The 19,088-nt window shown below is 36.1% G+C and overlaps 1 protein-coding gene across 4 annotated transcripts in view; it reads left to right on the forward strand.

Annotated features, from left to right (window-relative positions):
- MAPK9 (mitogen-activated protein kinase 9) overlaps nt 1-6,018 on the forward strand; it is a 45,078-nt gene extending 39,060 nt beyond the window's left edge. For 3 of the 4 annotated variants that reach the window (XM_036751825.1, XM_036751824.1, XM_036751827.1), the window contains 3 exons: nt 143-206; nt 1,847-1,918; nt 3,645-6,018. In XM_036751825.1, the coding sequence (XP_036607720.1) occupies nt 143-206; nt 1,847-1,918; nt 3,645-3,787 (279 nt within the window). In that variant the 3' untranslated portion in view covers nt 3,788-6,018. Of the gene's footprint in view, nt 1-142; nt 207-1,846; nt 1,919-3,639 lie in introns of all 4 variants that reach the window. The other variant, XM_036751826.1, reaches the window with a different exon arrangement.
- Nucleotides 6,019-19,088: the final 13,070 nt, after the last annotated feature.

Here is a 19,088-nt window from a genome sequence, read left to right on the forward strand (position 1 = left end):
CTTCTTTGCATGTGGTACGTGTTTAGTAGGTGCTTTTTCAGTATTAGACATTGGGGAAGTCTCTTAGGAATTCTTTATATATGTTAGATTTTTTGAACAACAGATTTGTTTTATTTTGTTTTGTTTCAAATTTAACTTTTAGCCACCACCTCAAATTTATGATGCCCAGTTAGAAGAACGAGAACATGCTATTGAAGAATGGAAAGGTAATGACCCACAAGTTATTTTGGTCACTAGTTATAGACATTTTTATCAATATTTCTTGGCACAAATACATTTTGTATAGCATAATTTACTAAGAGTCAGTTTAGCCTTTATTTTCTAAGACCGTGGGATTGTTTAGAATTATAGTTTTATCCCCCAATTCTTATGTTAATAAGTAAGTTTCTTCAAATGGGTTTTTATTAGCTATTTTGTTTTCAATTCTTGTTAAGCCAGATCCAGAAATTTTTAAAAATCATTTTATATGACTTATTTTTAACAAAGAAGAAATTTTAAAAGATATTTGTTTCTGCTAAAATGCCATCATTTTAAATCTTTGAAGAGGTTTGATAGAGATTTTAATTTTTTTTCGTTGGTAATTGAAACATATGACTACATGGTAGTAATACCTAGAACATCTTTTCCGTTTGTTGCTAAACCTGGCATCTCTCGAAGAATTGTAAAAAATCTTCAAGATAATTTAGTCCAGTGTTTTCATATTCCAGACAAGAAAACTGAGACCCAGGGGAAGCAAAAGACTTAGCGAAATTGGGCAGTTTAGGGCTTAGCAGAAAGAACCTACTGAATCTAGAGACAGAAGACGTAAGTTTGGGTTCACCTCTCTTAATTAAGCTGTGCATCCGTGAGCAAGTCACTTAATTACTCTGACCCTCGGATCCCTAATCTTTAAAATGAGGGGCTTGGACCATATGATTTTTAAGTTTCCTTCCAGCCCTAAATCCTGTGTTGCTCCTTAGTAGGTCAGGTTAAGGCCTTTGTTTAAAACTGATGTCTCCTAACTTCTTAGCATAGAACTTTTCCGCCTGAGCCACACTGTGTGAATGATAGATAGAAACCTTAGCATGGTATACAAACACCTAAAAGTTTCTCATGATAGAACAGCAAATTAAAAACAAAAATCTATCCATTATATTTTATAGCTGCCTAATCATTACTTAGTTTAGCCACTGGACACTTGATTTTGTGTTCTTCTTGTAATGTTCAAATCTGTTTGATAGTGTTACTTTAGTTGTCAGTAAAAGCATTTTGAAAAATTCATTGGCATATAAAGATACCATTGAGGATTATTATGCTGTATTTTTTTTTTATTTTGAGCCTGACCTATAATTTTATTGGTATAGGAAACTCCCTCTGACAAAATAGATTTATATCTGCTCTGCAGCTCTGGGGCACTAAGTCTTGTCCAGAGTCACTCAGCCAGGATGTATCAAAGACAGGCATTGAACCCAAGTCTTACTGATTCCAAAGCCTGCTCTCTATCTCCAACCTATACCATATTGTTTCTCATTATTTTATATCATTATTTTGTTAACTATTCTAAATTCTAAATTTTTAATTTTGTTTTAGAAATATTGTCTTGGTATTCACATTCCCCATTTTTTTTAACATGATATGTAAAGGTCTGGACTCCATCTCTAATTCTAGACGGGTAAATCTGACTAAAGTGTCCTGAGCTCAGATTTGCCTACAATCACAGCACTGAAATGGAGCACATTTGATACATAGTATTCAATGCAGGGTTGTCAAAAATAGGCCTTTTATCATAGTTAAAGTTAATTTTGAAATAGTGTGTAGATATATAAGGAAACTAATGAAGCATTTTAACTTAAATTTCTATTTGAAGAACTAATATACAAAGAAGTAATGGACTGGGAAGAAAGAAGCAAGAATGGTGTGGTAAAAGACCAGCCTTCAGGTTAGTGATTAGTTTAATAGTTTTGCTTCTGTAGTCTTTGCTTTAGCCAACTTAAATGCTAACCGTGTGTTCTATACTAATCATTATGGTTTAGGCAGTTGTTTTTAAAAAGAATTTGCCTCTTTTTATATAGTACATATAAAGCATAAAGAGTATAAAGTTATCTTCTAAGATATACATAATCCTCTATAAATGCAGCTACACACTCAAACCAAGCAGAGAATTAAAGCAGTTTGTTCCAAAGACAGATTGGGTTTTCTCTAAACACTTTTGCCCAAATTTTCCAACTAATTGCTGATAATCATTTCATTTCCCTAGTAGTAGCCTGGGACCTATAAGCACCTCTTTAAAGTACAGAGGCTCAATAGATTACTTTTACACATATAAAGAACAGCTAGGTGGCACAGTGAATAGAGTACTGGGCCTGGAGTCAGTTCAAATCTAGCCTCAGACTCTTACTAGCTTGGTGACCTTGAGCGAGTCACTTATCCCTATTTGCCTCAGTATCCTCATCTGTAAAATGAACCAGAGAAGGAAAAAGCAAACCACTGCAGTATCTTTGTAAGAAAACCCTAAGTGGGGTCATGAACAGTCAGACGTGATTGAAACAACTAACAACATGTATACATGCTTGTGAGCTGTGGTCTGACTTGTTCTTTTCTGCATTTGCAAGCAGTATACAAAAAGAGTATGTATGTAGAATATATTGATGACTTTTCATTTTGGTATTGTAAACCAACAAATAATGTTCAAAGATACAAGATCACAGTGAAACTTAAAAATGAACACGATTTGGGAGTTGAGTGAACTATACTTGTCCAGGGCTAATTCTGGTCAGGCTGGGCCCTAAAACTGGACATTAAGAAAGAAATGTCCTGTTGTACTTTAAGAAATTTAAATGTTATCCTTGATTTTTTAAAAATCCCAAGCCCCTGGTCCTTATGATCATTTGTCTTTGGGGCAGACTGGTCTTTGTTGCAGCCACCTGTTGTTATTACCAAACCTTAATCTTAAAAGATTTGCTTTTTGGCTTACACTTAAGAAGAACATAGTGGTAATGGAAAATAAACCTGATGGATTTTAAACCCTGATTTTCCACAGGCCTCTTTAAGGACAAATGCAGTGATTTTTTTTAAAGTTTTCTCGAAATTAAAGTGTATTTTCAGAACGTGATTGAGCCTACTCTTATATGACCAAGAGGCAGCATGATAAGTAGCCAAGAAAACCTCAGTCTTAAGTCCTGCTTCTGACACATCCTGGCTTTGTGACCCTGAACAAGTCACTTGACCTCTTGCACTATAAGCAGTTCTCTAAGTTGAAGAGGAGATGCCGACCTGCCATGGTAGAGGCAGTTTTCTTGTCTGAGTGTTCCTTATAACAAAGAAATTGCAATATATATATATATATGCGCTATATATGACAATATGCTTGATGCCAGACTATTGGGAAAGAAAATGAAAAGTCTATGAAAATACAGTGAACCCGAGGGACTGAGGAACCTAAGAATGGGGAGAACTTTGGGAAAAGATAAGTTAGTCTTGACTAACTGCATCCCACTGAGTAACTACTTCTTAAGATTGCTTTTCTGCCTCCAAAATTGAGCTTGGGGAATTGTCACAAAGGGAAAGGAAAATAAGCGTTACTTGTCTATAACCCTCACTGTTTTGCTTGTTTTTGTAGCAATGTCTTGCCTCAGATTTTATTATATTTGGTTTACTTAGCACAGATGCAGCAGTAAATAGCAACACCACTCCTTCTCAGTCCTCATCTATCAATGACATTTCATCCATGTCAACAGAGCAGACATTGGCTTCAGATACAGACAGCAGCCTGGATGCCTTGACAGGACCCATTGAAGGTTGTCGATGATGAGTTAAAAATTGCAAACTTGCAATTGGAAAAGAACTCTTGATTCCATGCTTGTAAGTTCATGGAACCAAGGAGGGAAACTCCATGTTCTGCATGTCCTAGTCCGTGCAATGCCTGTGTTCTTACTCAGCTGTAATTTGATTGCCTGCTTGATGTTATAAAAATGAAAGCAACGCAATGTCTGACAAAAAAATCAAAAGCCAATTGTAGAATATTTCAGGTGAGCAATTATAGTAGGTGGGGGAAGAAAGGTAATTGTGATATCAGCAGTGACCATGTGTCTTTAGCAAACTTCTGGACTTACACACACGTGCCATCTGAAGCTTGCTTTGTTTATTTAGCTTTGCCTTTTGGCTTCTCTTGCATTCAGAAATATGGTGTATAAAAGTCCAGTGATGCTCCAGACAGTGTATTTTTTCAAGCCATTTCTTATTCCTCCTGAGTAATGTGGTGTCTGCAGTAGAAGAAATAAATAGTCCTGTGAGGTTTAATCATCTATTATTGCCTATTTTGCTCTCTATCATAGTATGCTTCATCCTGTAGCTTTTTTTCTTTCAGGAAAACAGGCATTTTAAAAGTATATATTTAGTAATAAAAAAGGCAATTGCTTTCCATGAATTAATGGCATTCAAGGCTGAGGATGAATTATTGTAATATATATGTATACATATATATGTTGATGTTGACCACTACCCAAACAAAAATATTTACAAGGACATTTGTTCTTCTTAAATTGCTCTGTCCTGTGTTGATATGTAAATTTGACTTTTCAGTATGCCAAAGGATGTTTTGTTACATGCAAAGTCACATCTGACTTTTAAAAGCCTGTCCATTTAACTTACCCCTGATCTATTAGTACTCCAGATATCTCAGTTTGCAGTGCTTTAAGGAGCCCTGTGTCTCCCATTAAATATTGTTACAGTTATTCACAACAGTATGATGGCACATGGATTCTTAAATTCATTATCTTCATCACTGATAGAGCAGATTTTTTGCACAATTCTGGCAGGGTGGGCAGAGTGACTGGATTTGGGGAATCAGGACAAACTGGTTCCTGATCCTGCCTCTGATGCTTAACAGGCGCATACTTGACTGTGGGCAAGTCACATAATCTCCTGGAACCTCAGCTTCTTCACCTGTTAAAAGAAGAAAATAATACACGTAGTGCATGTCTCAGAGGGTTATTTCCAGGCTTTAAACATAATCATGTATGGAAGATGTGTAACAGATTTTAAAGTAATCTAATAAATGCCTCTTTTGTGAAAAGTCAAATTGATCACTAATTTAAAGTTAATAATGGTTTCTATTCTAAATTGAGAAAAACATTGATTATGACCCCAATTCATATTTTATCTGTTTTTAAATGGAAGATGTTTAAAATATTTTTTAGAAACTTCTAGCTTTTTTTCAAACTTTTCTGAAGGGTATATAAAGGAGTCTGTCCTGGGAGTACTCTTTTATTTTTAACTAGCAAAATATTATTGAAGTGTGACTTTAGGATTTGAGGGGGCATGCTGAACTACAGTTAGTAAATAAGCTGATAAGAGATTTGTAACTTGTAATTAAACTGCTCACCTGAAAGAGATACTTTGAATATTATCAATGTGTTTTCATATATGTATACATATACATACATATATATCAATCAGAGTTCATTAAGACACTGAGTATCTAAATGGCATTGCAGACATGGAGTCAGTTAAAACAGTTGCATTTCAACTATGTTGCTCATAATTTTTCCCCCTCAAGAGCTTATTTTTACAGACTAATATCTTGTTTTTAGTCATTTTGGAAGCTATTTGGACTGAACATTTGGTAGAATGTGTTTTGAGGAAGTATTTTAATAAGAAAAAGTCTGTTCTAAATACTATATAAAAATGAGGTTTTGTCGACACCAGTTATGTCATATCACTGGAAACTGGAGCCTTTGGTGGACAAGAAAGCAAATTTACATGAATCTCTGAAATCATTTATTCTGTATTGAATGTTACAAACCAGACAAATTCAGCTAAGAAATAAACACTTTGGTGACTAGGATTCCAGCAGAAATACCCATTGTAAAAATCGATCGTCGTTTGTTCTTAATGTGTTTGAGGGGAAAAAAGGATATCACTATGCATATTAAGATGACCCTTTCTTTGACATTTATTGTTTGAAGAGCAACAAATCCACCATGCCTATATTTCTCTTTTTTTTAATGCACTTTATAAAAATTGATGACACTTTGGTAACTTTTCTGCTTTGGAAGTTTGTCTGAACAGAAGCACCCTGAAGCTTAAGAGGGTACTTCCTCCTGTCATCTGCCAAAGGATATTTGTGAGTGGAATCCATTGTAACTTGTCCATAAATTACACTGCCCATTTATTTTCAGGTGCAATTCCAGATGTTCATTTTCACTGACAAAGCCCAGTATGATTTGGATAATGATTACTGTTGGTACCATCTTTCTTCTTATATGTTACCATTGCAGTAGAATTCTGTGAATTTGCTCTGCATGACAGATCTAATACTTAAGACCCCATGCTGGAGGCAGCATGTTTTTCAGAATGATACCTCACTGCAGTTTTAGAATTTCTGTCCCCAACTCCTGGGCTGGTTGACTTTTTGGTTCTCATACAATGTGAATTGTTCCGGTTTGACCTTTCTTGACAGTTACTGAAGTTGGATAGAAGATTACAAATTTTGCATATCTTTTTTGTCTTTGCTGTTTGTCTTGTTTAAGTAACCCTTTGGGGAGTGCATTCTTATAACCTAGATAACTTAGCAGAATCTTGAAATTAGAAATTTGGACTTTATTAGCTCAGTTTTTAGTCCAAAAGAAAAGTGGTCATGTTCTGATTTCACATGCCAGTTCCCCAGCATGGAAAGCTCTCAGAGCACAGTAGCAGGTCAGCTCAACAAACATCAAGTATGGACCGTGTGCAAGGCACAAATCTAGGCACAGGGGTTACAAAGATGAAATAAGACACATGTGCCTTCCCTCAAGAAGCTTAGAATGTGGCAACGGGCAAGGAAATCTGAAACACTGATTACTTTTTTTAATAGTAGTTTTTCTTGGCCCTCATCATTGGCATGTGAATTTCAGAGTAGCAATAATGGAATAACAGCTAAGGGAGAAAATTTGGAATACTGAGTGTAACCTTGGTTTAATCATGGTTTAATATTGTTCTTTGTGACAAGTTCATCTGGGTAACCTGTGTGATGACTACATTAAGTATGGTCACAGCCACTCAAGACCAAATACATGTCCTGGTGATTAGTATATATGATCTTTAAGACTGCATATCCCAAAGGTAAATTGATTTATCTAAATTTTTATCATTTAAAAAAATAAAATGTCTATCCATTTGGATCATTGAAAATTCCTGAGGCTAAATTTCCAAATAGGATCCCCTTTATTTGTAGCTGTATTGAAAGGTATAGGTGGCAAATTGGAGCAGCAGATTGTAATTTCTTAGATTTGCAAGCATACACTCACTCACAAACACAACATGTAAGCCCTCCCTCCCCCCAGGTGAAGCCTCCTTAAAAGATTGTGATCAGTGGAGTGCTTGTTAGCTGTCATTTGTGTCTAGGTCTTGCTGCTTAAAAATCCTAACGGTGCTTGCAGTTTTGCACATGAACCATTTCATTTTCTGTTTTTGAGGTACTTTAGGATGCACTTAATATAGCATCATAGGCTTGGAAGGTTCCACTTTCTTTCCTTATAGCTGAAAAGCAGAACTACCCCTGATCATCCCAGACAAGTGAGTACAGTATCTATCTTATTTTAAAATATGTAGGGGAAAAGTTATCTAATATAAGCGTGGCTTTGATTTCTCCCTTATTGCCACCTTACCTATCCCCTTTCAAATTTAGAAAATACTGTTATTTTTGCTTGTGTGTTAAGGAGTCCAATTCTGGTCTTAAACCATACTTTTTTTTTTCATCTAAAAGAATTAATTTAAAAATGAACTACTTTATCCTGTCCAAAAGACTTTCTGATCATGTGTGATGAATTTAAGCACTAGTTCCCTAATTGTTACTAATTATATTTTGCAAAAATGTAATTATAGACTTTAGAAAATCATTATGTTGATACAAGTTAGTTTCCTTGATTTTAAGAATGGAATGTAGAGCTACAGTATATCTCCCTGTTAGTTTCTGTCATGGTCCCTATGTTTTTTGTATATACTAATCAGGTCATGGCTGCCACTTTTCCTCGGGGAATTTTAAAAGAGAGGCTTTAAATATAGATGTGTTCATTTTCTTTAATTGTGCATAGAGAGAACCCAGGTCCGATAATGACACAGTAGCTGTTAGCTGGCTTTTTCTTGGTCACAGAAACTCAAGAGCTAGAAAGGCCTTTAAGTCATCTGATTCAAATCCTTCATTTCAAGTTCTGAGATGAATCAGTTTCAGTACGAGACCACACCTCTGGTTAAATCTTGGCAGAACCAGGGCTAGAGGCCAGATCTATTGATTTTCTGCTGAGGGCTCTTTGAATTGAGCTACCATATAGCAACCTCTCACTCTCACTCATGGAAGGGCTGTTTCTGAGGTATTTAATGTTCATACCTGAGGGAATCAGAAAATCTGCTGGAACCTCCTAACTTCATTTTTCACTGCTTCTCTCCCTGCATCATTCTAGACCTCAGGGCCAAATGGGGTTCTTATTGAAGAGCAAAATAAGGAAGAAAACTCACTACAGGTCAAATGTTCCCCTTTCCTTTCATCTTTCCTATATGTTATTTAGTAGCAAGTTTGCAAGGGGACAGACTTTAATCTTAACATTAGAGCTTTATGAAAACATGAATGAAACAAGGCGTTAGCCATATAGTTGAGGACCAGGTTCAGTATGGGTTTTTGACTAGCTGGAATATGTAATTTATTCTTCACTTAATGACTTTAAGCTTACACTTTTCTAAGAATACTATCTTCTGTACTCCCCCAGAACTTTCCTATATTTCATCCTTAATTCCAATGAAAATGGTATGCCTCAGAGGTCATTTAATCCAGCCTATAATTAAATGAGAATGCTTTTTATCGTATCCTCGGTAATGGGCCATCTACTCTCTTTTTGAACATTTCCAGTGACTGAGATTCACTACCTCACAAGCCGACCCATTCCATTTTTCAACAATTCTAATTGGTCTAGATATGTTGAACTAAAATTTGCTTCTCTATAATTTCGACCTAGTGACTCTGATTCTGCCATTTGGAGATGCATAGAATTAAGTCCAATCCCTCTTCCATATGAGAGCCTTCCAGGTATTTGAAGAAATGCAACACTTTCTTCCCTTCCTTAAGCCATTCTTCATATGACTTAATTATATCCCTTATGTCCTGGTTGACTTTCTCTTGATGAACTTCATTTTGTCAATGTCCTTCTTGAAATGTGGCACCTGAAGCTGAAACAGTCCTTCAGCTGTGGTCTGAGTAGTTTAGAGCTTAGCAAGACTCCCTTGTTCTGAACCCTATATTTAAATTAATAAAGCGCCTAAGGTTGTTTGTAGCTTTTTTTGGCAGCCATATCACTGTTGACTCATATTGAGCTTGCAATTATGTAAAACCACAGTTCTTTATAATGTGAAATTATGTTAGGCCTAGTCTAAGTACAGAACATTTAATTTGTGAGCCCATTCTTCCATCCTGTGGAAATAGTTTTGGGTCATATTTGTCAACTATCATTTCATCTCCCTCCCAGACTTGTGGATGAGTTCTCTCTCCATAGAATTGGTGAGCATCACATCCTTTGTCTTCACCCAAGTCAAAATAAAAATGTTGAACTGAGTAAAGCTGGAGATATTGTCCTGTTTCTGTGATTCAGATTCTGATAATACCCTGAGGCACATTACTGTAAACCTCGCTTGAAGGTGGTGTTGAGCCAGTAATCAACATTTTTTTGCTTACAGTAATCCAGCCAGTTAACCTTAATACAATCATCTAACCCATACTCTTCCATTTGTCCACAAATTGTCAGAAGTCTTACTGAGATACACACACGTAGACACACACGTATACACATATATACATACATGTATGTATACTCACATATGTATCTGTTCCCTAATTACCAGTCTAACAAACCTATTTGAAAAATAAAATGAGATTAGTTTGACATAAGTGCTTCTTAGAATCCAAGTTTGGTCCTGGGGGATAAGTTGCTTCCTTCTTTTTTTTTTTTGTTTGGGGGTAGGGAAGCACCAGCTTTTACTTTAGTATCACAGTCTACTTTGGCTTTGTCCTATGTATAAAATGCACATTGTTGTTGAATAGTTCAGCTCATCCCAATGTATTTTAATCAGTGAGCAAATTGTGGGGGTGGTAGGGAGCAGGACAGATATAGTATTAAGTCCTAATACCACTAATTTACATTCAGAATTTTTGACTTTATTTTGGTTACAGTTTGTGATTTCAAAAGGAATGATGTGTGCTTTGAAGTCTGTAATCCCTGTAGAGTTACATGAAGTGGCTTATATTGCCTATTCCATTGGGCTTCATTGATGCCGCCATTTGTCATTCTTGTTGCCTGTGCAGTACAGAAATGTTCTATGTCATGGCCTTGATGATTTTGTCTCATGCTGGATATAATTTCAAGAAGTTTTACCACTTAAGACACATTGTTTTTTACTGATGGCAGTTGTATTTCCTTATTTTCATTTGATTTTAAAGTAGGCTAGCATTTCATAAAGAATGTTGTCAATAGTTAAGTTCGAACTGCTAGCTATATCATATGAAATTTTATTTCTTAAAAGCCTTTTTAAAGAAGTAAATTATCTTACTAAAAACACTGTAAAAAAATAAATATTTGAATGGCAAACATTCAACTGTCTGTGTTGTTTGTGTAACTTCTTTCCAAAGTTCAGAGTCCAGGATGCTTGCCATTATCTGTGACAATGTGGGCCAAGGATTGCATGGATAATTTGAATTCACAGAGGATCCCCAAAACTTATTGTAGCGAGTAGTTATTAATCACCAACCCTTTTTTTAAAATCAGAACTATTGACAAGAATAGACTAACTTGAGTAATATCTCCGTGTCTTTGATAGAGGTTCTAATGATTATAAAATGCTTAAAGCAGTACTTCAATCAAACAATGAACCAAAAAACAGAGTAAACCATACTAACCGACTGATACAAACCATGATACTGATTTCTCACTGAATTGCAGTAACCAAACCCAAGCTGATTTCCCCTTTACCATCACTGCTTCTCCCTCAAAAAAGGCACCTAGTGAACCATACCAAATTAAAATAATCTGTAAAGGATGATCAATTTAGGGCTGGAAAGAGCCTCATCTGGTCTAACTTTTTGTTTTACGGTTGAAGAATCCAAGGCCCAGAAAAATGACTTGTCCAGTACCCCATTTGTAATAATAGAAAAGGGATTTGAACCTAGGTTTTCTGACTCCAAATCAATTGCACAATTGCACATGCTACAGTTGTAGGGCAGTAAGTGAAAATCGTGCTGTCTATGATGACTTGTTGGCAGCCACAAAGGAGTATATATGTTTACGTGGTATAAAGGACACTCAGTTGCTTTTATGAATAGATACTGTCTTCCTAGGTTGCAAGTGTATCTTTGTTACCTTTGAATTATCCTGAGAATCAAAACAAAAAAACTGACAAAAGCACTTTAATTTAGCTATCCTCGGGAGCACAACATAACATGCCCCTAGTAAGGGAAGATTACGTGCCTGAATGTAGGCTTTGTTTCTCGATGGGATCTCAAATGACTAAATCTATTACCACAGGAAATCTTACCCTCACTTCCAAATGCCTAGTAAGAGAACTGCTCCCATATTTGTAATTTGTAATTATAGTCTCCAAGCAGATCTAGAAGATGCACCTGTCCAAATCCTGATGAGAAAATCAAGAAAAGTCATATTGAGTTATTTTCCCAGCCCAGGTTGGCATAGTGAAACAGGTCTGTGGATGCTAGAGATAGGTTAGGCCAGAAGCATACTTCAGAGGGAGCACTCAGACTCCAGGGAGAAGCAGTGAACCCAGGTAAGAGGAGGTCCCAGCCTAGGGTACCAGTACATCATGGTGGGGACAGATGCAAACAGGCAGCTTTGACACCCACTACCCAGTTCCCAGTCAAAGATGCAGGACAGATTGAGAAAATAACCTGTGCTTGGAGCTAGCATTCCTGGGTAAGGAAGCCTTGGTCTGTGTACTGAGAAAGGAAACAGTCCAGAAGCAAGCAGCAGTAGTGTGGCTCAGACCCCAAGAGTTATATTTCAAGAAACCATAAATGAAAACTGCCCACATCTGTTAGAGCTTCAGTGCAGAGTGAAGTTCAAAAAAAAATCATCTCTTGAAAGAACCCTAAAATAAAAAAGTCCCAGGAATATCATGCTCAAGTTACAGAATCTCCATATCAAAGAAAAAAATAATTGCAAACATACAAAAAGAAGTGTTTCATGTACCAAGGAACTATATCCCCGATCTTACAAGACCAGGCATCTTCTACAATGAACCAAAGGAGATCTTGGAATATAATATTCTAAAAGGCAAAAGACAGAGGCTTAAAACCAAGAATAAGTTACCCTCAAAGATGAGTATGCAGAAGAAAATGGACCACTCATGGAACAGAAGACTTTCAAGCCTTCCTAATGAAAAGACCACATCCGAGTAGGAACTTTGAAATACAAATACAGGAGTCAAGAGAAACCTAAGAAAGTAAAGTTATTTGAGTAACTGGAGGAGGCTTTATGATGATGCAGTGCTAGCATTCTATTAGGGGGAGAACACAACCCTATCCCTTCAGAACTTTAATGTCTCCAAAGAGAATTGTAGTTAAATAAGAAAAACAGAAGATCCCAGAATGGATTGGTCCTGTTCTGAGAATTTAAGAGTAAAAAGAGAAGGCAGGATAAAAAGAATACATTAGTATAGGAGGGAGTAAGTAGAGAATAGAACTTGCTATTTTTCATAATTGGAGTGTATGAGAAGGAAGGGGAAGAATAAAGGCAAATCACAATAGCCCTGAAGTTTCCCCTCACACCTAGCAAATTAGCAAAGATGAAAAAATGTAGCAATAATATTGGAGGAAGACAGGCATATTAATGCATTGTTGGTGGGGGAATAAATGAGTATGACTATTTTAGAAAGCAATTTGAAATTATAATAATTATAGAAATAATAGATAATATTTATATAGAATGTGCTATGTGCTAGGCACTGTGCTAAGCACTTTACAAGTATTATCTTATTCAAACCTCAATAACCCTGGGAGGTAGGTACTATTATCTCCATTTTACAGATGAGGAAACTGCAGCAAACAGAGGTTAAGTGACTTGCCCAGTGTCACACAGCCAGTGTCTGAGACCAGATTTGTACTCAGCTCCAGGCCTGGTGTGACTAAAATGTCTAAAAGTGACTAAAGTGTTCATACCCTTTAGCCTAGGATTCCAGTACTCTGCACATACCCCCAAGGAGCTCATTTATAAAAAGAAAGTCATATGCAACAAAATTTTTATGGCAAAAGTTGTTGTGGTAGCAAAGAACTGGAAGCAAAATACATGGTCAGTGACTGGGAAATGTCTGAATAAATTGTGGTAGATAAACGTAATGGATTACTACATCATAAGAAATATTGAATATGATTAATACAGAGAAGCGTGGAATGTCTTATATGAAATGATGTAAAGTAAAGTAGGTAGAGCCAAAAAAAACTATGTACGACTACAAACATAAATAGAACAACCACCACAAAACAATAAAAACAAATATCGTGAAATTACAAAAAACAAGCATGGCTTCAAGGAAGAGATATAAAAGATACTTCTCCATGCTCTTTTACAGATGTGAAAAGTCTACAGATGTGAAATATTGCTTACGTTTTTAAATTTTTAATATGTATTCATGGGTTTCGGATTTGTTCTCTCATTCTCTTGTTTCTTAAAAAAAATTGTATGGGATGTTTCTCTGGCAGGGGAGAGGAAAGGATGGAAGGGGAAGTGTAGTCAATGTAAAAACAAAATATGTAAATAAAAACTTTTTTAGTGTAGAAAGGGGTGGGGTGAACAAGCATCAAATGAACCTCGCTTTTATCTTAAACCAAAGGCCAAACACACAAATACATACATACAGAGAGTTTGGTATAGAAATACATCAAATTCAACAGGGAAATAAGGGACAGAAAGAGGAGTAGTTAAGAAGGAGCATAATACCATGGAGGAAATAGTTGCAAGCAAAACAAACTTCCTGATCCTAATTGGGGGAAACCAAAATGGGGTGGGGTGGGGGGGAGGGGAGAAAAGCAAAAAATTGGAAACTCAAAGATTTCCCATCAACTGGGGGGATAGTTAAATGAATTGTAGTATATTAAAATAATGGAATATTATTATGCAGTAAGAAATTATGAAAGAAATTATTTTAGAGAATCTCAGGAAGTACAAACTGATACAGACTAAAATGAGAATAATTTATACAAGGATAACAACATTACAAGGAAAAATAATCTTGAAAGACTAAAGAACTCTGATTAAAATAATGACCAACTATATCTCTAGAGACCCTAAATGAAGAATGTTACCCCCTCCTCATAGAGAGGTAATGTATCCAAGGTCCCGAAAGAGATGCTTTTTGGACTTGGTCACTCTGTGGATTTATTTTGCTTAACTGTGCTTGTTAAAATGATTGTGGGAGAGGAGGTAAAAAAAAAGAGAAGAGTTAGCAATAGTGATGTCCAAAGAAAAGGCCATTTCTGAAACATGTATATAAGGTACAGAAGAGAGTAGAAGAAAGTTTAGAACAAAGCACAAATAAACCATCCAGTTTTAAAAATAATGTATGGGATTTATATGCTTTTTTTTAAAAAGCAAGCAGTAGGAGTTGAACATTCACAACTTCTTTTACTATGTTTTTGTGTTCTGCTATGTATATGGAAAAGCTCATTTTTCTATTCAGAATAACAAAAATTTAAATAAACATTTTGACTATATAAAATTTAAAATATTTTGCATAAATAAAATCAGGGAAATAGATTAGAAGAGAAATAATAAGTGGGAAAAGAATTTGCATCAAATGTCACTAATAAAATCCGATATACAAAATATAGAGAGAGGAGGTGGAGCCAAGATGGTGGGATGAGAGGAAGCACTTTAACCTTGTTTGCCCTTCATACCTCCTCACAAAGATCTAGAGAATGAATCAGACTGAATTCTGGTCAGGAAAGCCAGGAAGAGTACACATTGCCTCATTTTCCTAGCCCAGGGCAGCTTAGGAGGGTTGAAAGAGAGATCTGACAACACTGGGGAGCAGGTCTGGCCAGCAAGGTGCATTTCACCTCAGAAATGGAGAGATGGCTGGCTTATGGAAAGAGGGCTGAGATGACACCAGGGTAGGAAGCACTGGGAACAAAGAGGTCAGTGAGTAAGCACTAGGTGCAGGAGCAAATGACATCTGGAAGCTCTTTCACCTACTACCTAATTCCAACTCATGGATCCAGACTAGGGAGGAGTTGTGAGTATTGGTCCTAGTACTAAGCATGAAATGAGCTCCAGGAAGCAAACAGTAGCTGTGTGACTCCAAATTCAGGAGCAGAGCTCAACGTCCCAGACCAACAGGGAACTGGAAGTTTTGTCCCTCTGAACCTCAAGAGCCTCCCAACAGGCCCATAGAGGCTTAGTCCAGCAGTATTCTAATGAAACTTCCAACCAGAAGTAAACCAATAGACCCAAATTTGGGTCAGGAACTTGCAGAACTCAGAATAATAAGATAGTGAACAAACTCCCCTCCCCACCCCCCTGGCCAAACACACACAGACCATACCATTTGAGAGCACCGAAAGCTTGCTGGCCCCCAGTGGAGCTGTGAAAGCTGAAGAATGTAAGAGGACAGAAGCTCAGGCCAGACATCCTCCCCAGAAGTGTGTAGATACCAGCCCTATCATAAAGTTCAAAGTCAAGAAGTAGGCTAGAAGTATAAGCAAACAAACAAAAAAAAAAAAGAATATGGCCATAAAAAGCTGGCAACAGACAAGCTCAAGACAAAAATAAATGAAGGGAATGATTTGAAAAAATCTACAAGGAAAACCTAAAAGAAAAATTTCAACTTGGACACAGATCAAACAGGAATTCTTAGAAGAGTTAAAGAAGGTTTGGTTTTTTTTAAGATTTTTAAAACCAAATGAGAGCATTTTCCAAATGAGAGGGGGAAATGGGAATAGGAACAAACTAAGGAAGAAAGAAAAGAAAATTAACAGCTTGGAAAGAGAGGTACAAAACCTTACTAAAGAAAATAACTCCTTGAAAATTAGAATTGCCAAATGAAAGCTAATGATTCCATGAGACATCAAGAAATAATAAAACAGTCAAACGACTCAAAAGATAGATGAAAATGTGAAATATCTCATAGGGAAAAACAACTGACCTGGCAAAGATGAAGGAGAGATCATTTAAGACTCATTGGACTATATAAAACCATGAACAACAAAAAAAATAACCATCATATTTCAAGAAAATAGTATGTTTCAATCTATATTGAGACTCCATCAATTCTTTCTCTGGGTGTGGATAGCATTTTCCATCATGAGCCTTTTGAAATTGTCTTAGATCATTGTATTGCTGAGAAGATCTAAATTTATCGGTTTATCATTACACAGTGTTGCTTTTGCTGTGTATGATGTTCTCCTGGTTCTGCTCACTTCTTTCTCTTTATATTTTGTCTATTTTTAATGTATCCTTATCTGAAACTATGATTGCTACCCCTACTTTTTTTTAGTTTAGCTGGCACATATTTTTCTATAACCTCTAATTTGAATTTTATGTGAAACTTAACATTTTTAACATTTCTTACAAACAACATAATGTCAGATTCTGCTTTCTAATCTGTTCTGCTATCCTCTTGTTTTATGGTGGGTTTATGGGTTTGTGAGTATGTCCAATGCATATTTATGTTTATGATGGTTAATGGTATATTTCTTTCCATCCTGTTCTCTTGTACTTTTTCCCTCTTTTCTCAAACCACCTATCCCCTCTTTTCATAAATAAGAAGGCAATAAAAGAAAAGGAGTTTGACTAGTACTTGTGATCTATAAATGAAATGACCTGTTTCTTCTCTGTTACTCCTTTTATTTTCCCCTTTCCCTATAACTAATTGCATGTTTTTATTCTTTTTTCTTTTTCTTTTGATCCCTTGTTCGTGCTCCCCTCCCACCCACTACTGGAATTTGTTTTGCTTATGACTATTCTTTGCCAATTCTGAACTCCCTCTTAAATCCATCTCTCTCCCTTCCCACCTATTTGTCTTTTGGGTTTAATGTATTTCTATACTGATATCTTTATGCGTGTATGTGTAGTTGTATTTGACCTTTCTTTTTTCATTTCAGATGAAAGTTGTATGTCCATTTTCCCACTCCTTCCTCTATGTTTGAATACTCTTTATCTTAGGGCCTTCTATTATGTGATACTATTTTCCCTCTAAACTCCTTTCTTTTCTTTCAGATAACTGACAGATTCTTCTATTTTCACTTTTACTACTGGGTTCTAATAGATCTAGGTAGTTTATGAGTTTTTTGAAATACAAGATCCAAGCTTTTGTTTTGGTCGTTATTTTCAGAGAGTATGATGATTTTTAGTTTATCTCTTCTAGACCTGTTTTGCAAGTAATTTATTTGTGACGTACCACTACAGTTTCTTCTATTTTTCCAATGTTTTGGTTTTACTTTAATATTTTTTGCTGTCTCACTAAGTGGCTTTCTGTTTGGCTCATTCTAATTATCTGGATATTCGGTTCTTGGGCAAGGTTTCCCATTTGCCTGTTCTAAGGCATCAAGAAGCCTTGCCATTCTTTCCTCCCTAGCTATTCCATTTTGTATAATTCCTCCCAGGTCCACTTGCAATCCATCTGGCCAGGATATTATTTTCTCTGAGATTTTACTTAGACTTGTCATAAGGCTACTTTCTTCTTTGGGGTTTTCCTCTTCAACAAAGTAACCTTTTAAAAAATATTACTTATTTATTTTAAAACGTTTGTTTTTTTTTTAATTTTGAGTTCTGAATTCTTTCCCCCTGTCCTGCCCCTCCAATTGAAAAAGCAGGAAACGTGGTATCAATTATACATGTGAGGTCATGAAAAACATGTTTGTTCAGTCATTTCAGACATGTCCAACTCTTTATGACCCCATTTGGGGTTTTCATGACAGAAATATTGGAGTGGTTTACCATTTCTTTCTCCAACTCATTTTACAGATGAGGAAACTGAGGCAAACAAGGTTAAGTGACTTGCCCAGGGTCACACAGCTAGTAAGTCTCTGAGGCAGGATTTGAACTCAGAAAAATAAGTCTTCCTGACTCAAGGCCCCACCCTCTATACACTGTGCTGCCTAACTGTTACATATTTCCATGTTAGTCATGTTGAAGAAAAAAAAGCAAGAAAAATAAAGTGAAAAATGTATGCTTCAATCTACATTAAGATTCGCCAATTCTCTCTCTTGAATGCATAGCACTTTTTTCATCATAAGTCCTAGTTTCCCTGCTTATTGCTTTTAATTAAGTCCATTTTTGCTTTTGCTTTGTCTGAGGTCGTGATTGCTACCACTGCCTTTTTTTTTAACCTCCGCTGAAGCATAATAGATTCTGTTCCAGCTCCTTATTTTTACTCTGTGTGTGTCTTTCTGTTTCAAGTATGTCCCTTTTAAACAACATATTATTGGATTCTGATTTCTGATCCATTCTATTTGCTTCTGGTTTATGAGTGAGTTCATCCCATTCAAAATCACAGTTATAATTACTATTTCTCTCCATTCTATTTTTTTCCTGTTTACTCTTCTCTTTCTTCTTACTCTTCTTCTTACCTTGTATCTACTCAAAAGTCTATTTTGCTTCTGACTACTGCTTTTCTTAATTTTCCTCCCTTCTGTCATCCCCCCCACACTCCACTTCAGATAGATTTCTGTTTCCAACTCCGTGTTTGTGTTTTTCCATCTTTGAACCAATTCAAGCATTGCCCACCCTCTCCATTTTCTCCTCCACTCTAAAAGTGCTTTCTTGAGTGCCTCTTTTATTCCCATTCTTCCTCTCCCTTCCCCTTCTCCCTTCTCCCAGTGCATCCCTCTTTCTCACCCCTTAATTTTTTTTAGATCATCCCATCATAGTCAACTCACACCTGTGCCCTCATCTGTGTATACTCTTTCTAACTGCCCTAATAAGGTTGAAGTTCTTAGGAGTTACAAGTATCATCTTCCCATGTAGTAATGTAAACAGTTTAACCATATTAAGTCCTTTATGATTTCTCTTTCATATTTACCTTTTTATGCATCTCTTGAGTCTTGTGTTTCAATGTCAGATTTTCCACTTAGCTCTGGTGTT

Source organism: Trichosurus vulpecula, chromosome 3, assembly GCF_011100635.1.
Source record: "Trichosurus vulpecula isolate mTriVul1 chromosome 3, mTriVul1.pri, whole genome shotgun sequence".
Taxonomy (NCBI): domain Eukaryota; kingdom Metazoa; phylum Chordata; class Mammalia; order Diprotodontia; family Phalangeridae; genus Trichosurus; species Trichosurus vulpecula.